The sequence below is a fragment of the Ursus americanus genome, chromosome X, assembly GCF_024610735.1.
Source record: "Ursus americanus isolate L20-20 chromosome X, mUrsAme1.1.p, whole genome shotgun sequence".
Lineage (NCBI taxonomy): Eukaryota > Metazoa > Chordata > Mammalia > Carnivora > Ursidae > Ursus > Ursus americanus.
In genome coordinates this window covers 40,601,517-40,609,500 of record NC_142164.1, presented here as the reverse complement: position 1 = coordinate 40,609,500, position 7,984 = coordinate 40,601,517, and the positions used below count along the sequence as shown (strand labels likewise).

Sequence of the window (7,984 nt, the reverse complement as noted above, 5' to 3'; positions counted from 1 at the left end):
ACTGGTTGCCCAATCCTGCGGCAGTTCCTGGTTTATGGCAACACCAAGCTGAAAGCCCACTCCTGTGCTCACTGATTGTAGCCAGCTCCCCCTCTCCAATGTTTGAGAACTCTGCCACATTCAGGCACCCTTGTTCTTTCTGTGACCCCAGGGATCCTGAGACCACACTGTCCCACCCAGGATTCTGCCTCACTTCGTCACCTGAGCACCTTTCAGGCAAAAATGTCCCTCACCAGAGCAGACTTCTAAAAGTTCTAATTTGATCAGTAGGAGAAGGATGGGAAGAATGAAGGGGGAGGGGGTAAACAGAAGGGAGAATGAACCATGAGAGACTGTGGACTCTGGGAAACAAACTGAGGGCTTCAGAGGGGAGGGGTTGAGGGATTGGGATGGGCAGGTGATGGGTACTAAGGAGGGCACATATTGCATGGTGCACTGAGTGTTATATGCAAATAATGAATCATGGAACATTACATCAAAAACTAAGGATATACTGTATGCTGACTAACATAACATAATAAAAAATTATTATAAGAAAATAAAAGTTCTAATTTGGGGCTCTGCTGCTATATCACTTTCCAGTAGCCAGCTTACAGAGGCTACTGTCGCCCTCTGCTTATCTTCCAATATATCCCCTCAGCTTCACTTCTCCATACATCCTATTTTGCAAAAAAAAAAAAAAAAAAGGTCAATTTCTATTTGTAGAATTTCAGCAAATCTTTTCATAGATCTCCGGTTTAATTCACAGGTGTTCAGAATGATTTGATAGCTATCTAGAGGAATTCAAGGGACCAGATGAATTTAGAGGTCCCCTACTCTTTCACCATCTCCCCTCCTCTCTCCCAAGTAGTTTTAATGATGCCAAAAACATCCAAATTATCTGTCCTTCTCTTATGGGAAGTTTTTACCATTGCTGCTATTTGATTTATCCACTAAAAAAATAAATAAATAACTAGTCTCTAATGGTATGAGCCTAGCCCAGGCAGACACTGGGAAACAAATCAGTTTATATGCTCCAAAGTGCTCTCATATCTGGACACTGATTTGTCTAAAAAGCTAGAATATAAGAGCGGGAAATTGCGTCGGATTAAAGAGTAACTCAAATTGTACTCTAGAGGAAACTGAAGGCCACCATCACGCATTGGACCCCAAGCATGTCAATCATTGCTTCTCAACAAATGAGCTTCGAGTTCATGGTGGAGAAAATGGCCCTTTGTTGGCCGTTCCAAGTTCCGCCTCCCGTCACCAGCCCAACCGAATCCTTCCCACCTTATCCACTGCCACCTCAGGCACGCAGTCTTGGTTGGCCTCTTCTTGGGCTGGCCCTCTGTGCTTCCTGTCGCGGAGCTTTCACGGGCACCTTCACAGACTGTTGTACCCTCTGAAGCCATCTTCTCTGCCACCCCCACCGCCTCCCGACAGGCCCTGCTGCCAACAGCCTCCCCTCAGAGGCAGTCACTTCAGCAGCCGCCATCTTCACCGCGGTTGATGCTGCAGCCCGATCAAAGCTCCAGTTGAGGCACTGACTGACGAGTCGCTCCTGCCATGTCTGCCACAGAGGAGCAAAGTCTGATTCCAGGTGGCCAGGACTCCAGACCCCTCAGGGTCTCAGTGTCCCCTTCAGAAGGGGTGGATGGAGTGGAGGAGGGCACAGCCTCCCTGGCTTCTGAAGGGGTTTCCAGAGCCCTTCCTGAGGAGGAGGGTGGGCAGGAGGCTGCCCAGGCTGCAGAAAGGAGCGGGGACGTAAAGCTGCTAGAAGAGGAGGAGGAGGGGGAAGAGGACGAGGAAGAGGAGGGGGAAGAGGAGGAAGAGGAATTTGAGTTCGAGTTTGGGGACGAGGAAGACTATGAGTACCAGTCGCCAGAGTTCGAGTTTGAGTTTGGGAACCAGGAGTCGTCTGAGTATGAGTCAGGGGAGGAGGACGAAAACGAGGAAGAGAATGAGGAGGAAGAGGAAGAGACTGAAGAGGAGGAAGACAATGGCCAAGAGCTCGCAGAAGTCCCAGAAGTCGCCGTGGCCACTCCTGAGGGCCCCATGGCGCGGTTTCGGTCCCTCTTCAGGACTCTGGTCCGTTCCCTTCTACACCGTATCCATGATAACAACCATGTCCTGGTCCGGCCCCACGCAGGCCGCGCGGTGGTCAGGCGCCACTCCCGGGAGCCTGAGGACCCTGGAGAGGGACCAGGGCCACCAGAGGTGGAAGACCCAGGAGAAGGAGCAGCACCCCAGCATCAGGAACACCCGAGAGGGGAAGCACAGGTCGGGATGGGTGAGTACCAGGCAGAGGGCACCTCACCCTGGGGGGCGCAGGAACCACCAGAGGAGGCTGCATCCCAAAAGGCAGAGGAACCTGAGGCAGAGGCCCCGGTCAAAGAAGGCAAGGCACTGGGCGATGCCTCTGAGTCCCGGGAGGCTGGGGCCTGTGCCCCCGACAACGTCCAGGTTGGCGAGTGGCCGTCAAGTCCTCAGGCCCTTGCAGCCCCCATTGGGGCACCCAGCTCAAAGGCAGGCGGTGCTCAGCACTTGCCTTTAGCAGTGAAGCAGCGGGTCAAAGCTCTCAAAAACCTTCAGGCCCAATATGCACAAGTAGAAGCTCAATTCTACAGAGATTTTCACGATCTAGAGAAAAAGTATGCTGCCTTCTACCAACCTTTGTTTGATAAGAGATCTGAGATCGTCAATGCAATCCATGAGCCCACAGAAGGTGAATGTCAGTGGCAAGTAGGTGTCCAGGAAGGCGCGTGGGGGGAAATGGAAAGAGAGCCTGTGGGAAAAGGGCAAACAAACGGCATACCTCACTTTTGGTTGACGGCTTTTAAAAATGTGAAGATCCTCGGGAGGATGATCCGACAACATGATGAACTTGTACTAGAGCACTTGGAAGATGTCAAAATTAAATTTTCAGGGTTCGAGGAACCAATGAGCTTCACCATAGAATTTATCTTCAAGTCAAACGAATACTTTTTCAACGAAGTCCTGACGAAAACATACCAAATGCGATCAGACCCGGATGATTCTGATCCCTTCTTCTCCAAAGGGCCAGAAATTATCAGCAGCACAGGGTGTGAGATCTACTGGAAAGTGGGGAAAAATGTCACCGTGAAAACAAGCAAGCTGCAGAAATGTGAGGGCCGCAGCAGCGTTGTATCCACCACTAGGAAGATGCCCAGCTATTCTTTCTTCACCTTCTTCTACCCTCCTGATTCTCCTGAGGGCAGAGTCCTGGATGTCGCCACCGATTATAAATTGGGCTATTTTTTCCGTGAAGTTCTGGTCCCGAAGTCCGTATTATTCTTCACTAACGAAGCCAGTGAATATAAGTATGAAAGCTCTGATGATGAGGCCCGAGAAGCTGGAGGTGAGGAAAAGAAAGTAGAAGTGATCAGAAATGAAGAACCTGAAAAGGGGCCTGAAAAAGATCTGGACCCAGAAGAGAGCAGTCCCTGAGAACCCAGGTATCTATGTGTAGCTTCGTGTATCATCCAACCATGCCTGACATACATCAATTATGCTTCTAAATTTTCTCAATAAAGTAAATAACAACATCAATGTCAAAAACTTGGTTCTGTGAGCCAGTTTGATGTTAACTTTGTTTATTGGTATAGAATGCAGCATATTCTGAAGGTCCTTCATTCACAGTTTCAAGTCCTTTCAGTTGTAGCTGTGAGTCTTCAACAGGTGGGAAGTATGTCAGCCCTGGGAGCAGAGACCAATGTTTGTCTAGAACACAGTTACCAGAACAAGCGCCTAATGGAACTTGAATGAACACTAGCTGAGCTTTCATCACATAGCCACAGAAACATGGTCTCTTATACTGAGTAGGAGAGAGTTCCTTTGAGAATGTGACTAACACAGGTATCATAAGAAATTTATTTAGAATTTTATTTGTTTATTTATCAATCATAGGCATGATTGATGCCTAACCATTTGTTCAGTTGTAAATGTTTATATTTCAGGGGACAGTGAAAAGAAGAAAAACAATAGTCATGGTCAGATTATTGTTTATCACTGGATTGGTAATTAACTCAATCTATAGCCAACATATTTTGTCCTTTCCTTTAACTTTTTTCTTTTACAGATATTGGAACTTGAGGTCTGGGAGGTAAACGAGTGTAGTTTATGGATAGGGCACAGGCTTTTAAAATCAAAGAAATGCCTAAATACCAGAATGTTCTCTCGCAATGAAACAAACAAGCCTTTTTGTTTGGCAAATGGCAGTTGAGGTTGGTGTGTCACAGAATTGAGGACATCAGATTATGCAAGAAAACCCTTATACCCAGGGGTCTGGGTTACAAGAGGGATACATGATTTCTCCTTTTAGCTCAGACATAAATAGGATTGCCTGTTCTTAGACATAGAAAGTCACCATTGCATTTTAATCAAGTTCAATTGTTAATTGTCTCTTATTTCATCTACAGGGCGGAGGCATAGAAAGACATGAACCAAAAAAAGCCACAATGAATTTGTTCTTCAAGGAATGGAGATTTTCTGATTTTTTAATTGTCTTTCAAAATTTTATCCCCACTGGTTTTGTTCCAATGTCATCATATATTTGAGAGATATGACAACATTTTGAAGTTGAAAATAAAAGTTTGTTTAAAATGAATAAGCTGCAGATTTTTTTAGATATATTACAGTGAGTCAAATCTGTCTTTGTATCTTTTTGTTTTGGCCCACCTGACTACTATTGAAAGGAATCACTTTCAACCACTTGGTAAGCCTGTTTTAGGTCTTTTTTATCCATCCTCCGATTAATTAAAAAATTTATTAATTATAAATAAACAATTTATATAAAGAAGGATGAAGTGGTCCCTACTGCATTCTTTCGAAGTACCTGATGGATGACCTAGCTTACCCGGAGACCAGATGGTGCTGGATTGTACTGGGCTAATATGGGCCAGTAGCATCAGCATCACCTGGAAACTTGTTAGAAATGCAAATTCTCGGGCCTCACTCCGTACCTTCTGAATCGGTAATTCTGATGCTGGGCCAGCAGTCATAGTTTAGAAGTCCCCCCAGGTGATTCTGAATCTCAGCAAAGTTTGAGAACCATTCATTTCAAGCAATGAATGAGGGGAAATCAAGCTTCATCTTTGGTAGGAGCAGCATTGACTCAGGGATGCGACGCTGTCTCAGGTAGACAGTAAGGTCTGAGCTGGGGATGAGAATGGAATTCTCCGAGGCCTGGGACACAGAGAAAGACCTAGAAGGACAAACTTTGGGTGGTGGCAGTGCAAAATGATGGGCAAGGGAACAAGCTCATTCCAGAAGAATACAAACACTATGACACAATATATGAATTTTCAAAACATACAAAACAAACATACATTAATTATGGATACATATATATGTAGTAAAAAAATGTTGGAAATGCATGCATATGTAGCATGCAGAAAGGCCTCTAATGGAATGATAAGGAGCTTTCTTAGGATACTGGTGATGTCTTGTGTAGAGGGATAGTGGAGAATTCAATTGGGGAGGAGCTGTCTTAGTTTTCTACTTTTGTCCTAACAAATTACACAAAGTGTGGGTGGCTTAAAACAGGACTTCATACCCTCACACTCTGGGGGCTGATTCTGGCAGTTCGCTAGCTCTGGAGTTCTGATTTCAGGTGAAATCAGGTTGAGGACACAGCCACATTTCCTCTGAAGGTTCAGGAGAGAATATTCCCTGCTTCTTCCAGATTCTGGTGACTGCTGAAATTCCTCAGCTTGTGGCAGCATAACTCCAATATCTGCCTCCATTCTCATATGCCCTTCCCTGTGTGTCTGTGACACAATTCTCCCTCTCCTTTCTCTTACACTCACATTAGTCGTTGGGTTTAAGCTCACCCTAAATCCAGGATGATTTCATCTGGTGTCCCTTAGCCTCGTTATATTTGCAAATACCTTGTTTCTAAATAACGTCACATTTACGGGGACCAGATAGTAGGACTTGAAAATTTCTTTTAGGAAAATGCAGTTTAACCCACTGCAGGTATACTGTGGGCTTCCAACTGTATTTGTAATGTTCTATATCTTGAGTAGGGCAGCCGGCAAATGGATGTAGTAGTGTCTATACCACAAACTGTGTAGGTCTGAAATATTTCCTAATAAAAATGACAACAAATTAAGAGGAAAGGGAGAAAATGGGCCTACAATCTGGAAGCTGTTTAAGGAAAATGAAGTCTTGTTTACCAGAGTAGAGGATCAGAGGAAGGCCAGAAGTTTGAGGGTACAAGATCCTCTTTCCACATTTAGGTAAGGCTGCTTAGGTGCTTGTATTTGGCACCAATACCTCTTTCTTTCATATTCTGTGGTAGCATTCTCATGTTCTAATATTAAAATTATATATATATATATGATATCATATATATACATATATGTGTGTGTGTGTGTATGTCTGTGTGTGCATGTGTGTGTATCTTCTGCTCCATCCCTTCGGATACTGTACAGATTATGAAATTCTGAATAATTGCAACCTTAGAAGGTTCAGTTTATCCTTCCTTCCCCAAATATCAAGCACTCTGTTCTCCCCATTCTTAGGTGCTCACTTAATGTGTATTAAAGTGAAGTAAATATAATGTATCCACAAACTTTTCTTTTCACCAGTGTTGACATTTTAAAGATTTTATTTATTTATTTATTTATTTGAGAAAGAGAGAGGGAAAGCGCAGAGGGAGAGGGAGAGGGAGAAGCAGACTCCCAGCTGAGCAGAGAATCCGATGTGGAGCTAGATCCCAGAACCCTGAGAGCATGACCTGAGTGGTAGGTGGACACTTAACCGACTGAGCCACCCAAGCGCCCCACCAGTGTTGGCATTTTTAAAATGTATTATCACAGGGGTGCCTGGGTGGTTCAGTCAGTTAAGCATCTGACTTGATTTCGGCTCAGGTCATGGTCTCAGGGTTGTGACATCAAGCCCCACAACAACCTCTGCACTTGGCGGGGAGTCTGCTTGGGATTCTGTCTCTCTCTCTCCCTCTGCCCCTTCCCCCTTCTCTCTAAAATCTTTCAAAAACAAATGTATTATCACGCAGTATCTCTTATGACTAGAACTACATGGCGAGAGAAGGTACAGGGCTCTTTGTCAGCATTATTTAAATGGAAAGGGCAGGGCAAATAGACAACCATCCATGAGTGTGATTTGAAGGCCCTGAATCTGTGTTTGATTAGTTAATTCATGCTGTACCAGTTACTAAATACAGCATTTTTCTTAGACCCTATCGAGAGAGGCCCATCTCCTGAACTTCATGCTTTGAAGACTCTCTTTGGTTCTCTTCCTGGTATGTTCTTCCCACAGGGATAAAAGCCCAGTCTTGGGGCCAAAGGAATATACGTACACCCTGTGTCCTAGCCCCCCCCCCGCCATATCATCCTCAAGATTCCTGGGAACACGTGAATTCTTCATCCAAAGGGACCCAAGCCTGCTTCCAGCACCAGCGTGCCCTTCACTGGAGCTGTCTGTTGGGGAACTAACCTCACTGTTGCAGTATGTACTTCTAGGTGGCTATGGGGAGGGGGCATGGCTGTACATGAAGAACAGTTAATGAGTTGCCCGGGCTCTCCACATTCACACAGATGAGTTCTCAAAGGTGGGGGATAAAACTCAGGGTGGGAAGAGAAGGCAGACTGGCTGATGCCTGAGGCCTAGTCTAGGGCAATGGGCCTGGAGGGTTGGTGGTAGTTCCTCCCACATGGAAGCCTCAAAAGGTAGAGCAGTCTATGAATTCAAAACCCAAACCGAACCTTTCAGGCCTTTATGAAGTTATATTTGCCATGCCATAGTTTTCCAGTGTGTTGGTTGACGTAAACGTTTCAAATAATGAGGAATATGGCATGTAGGACCCCATTTGAAGTTTTGCCCCCAACTTTGCAAATTTTATAAATGTTATAGGTGGTTCATGTTAAACATTTGGTTTACTTTTACCTCATGAGCCATCAGGCCCTCTCTCTGGTGTTTTGTGCTGCTGCAAGGTAACCACATGACTAGGTCAGAGGAAACA

The 7,984-nt window shown here is 45.1% G+C and overlaps 1 protein-coding gene across 1 annotated transcript; it reads left to right on the top strand.

The window, feature by feature from the left end:
• The first annotated feature begins 1,545 nt into the window (after positions 1-1,545).
• LOC148106894 (uncharacterized) lies at positions 1,546-3,447 on the top strand. Its single transcript, XM_087860068.1, has one exon. The coding sequence runs from the start codon at positions 1,546-1,548 to the stop codon at positions 3,445-3,447; it is 1,902 nt and encodes a 633-aa protein (XP_087716194.1).
• Positions 3,448-7,984: the final 4,537 nt, after the last annotated feature.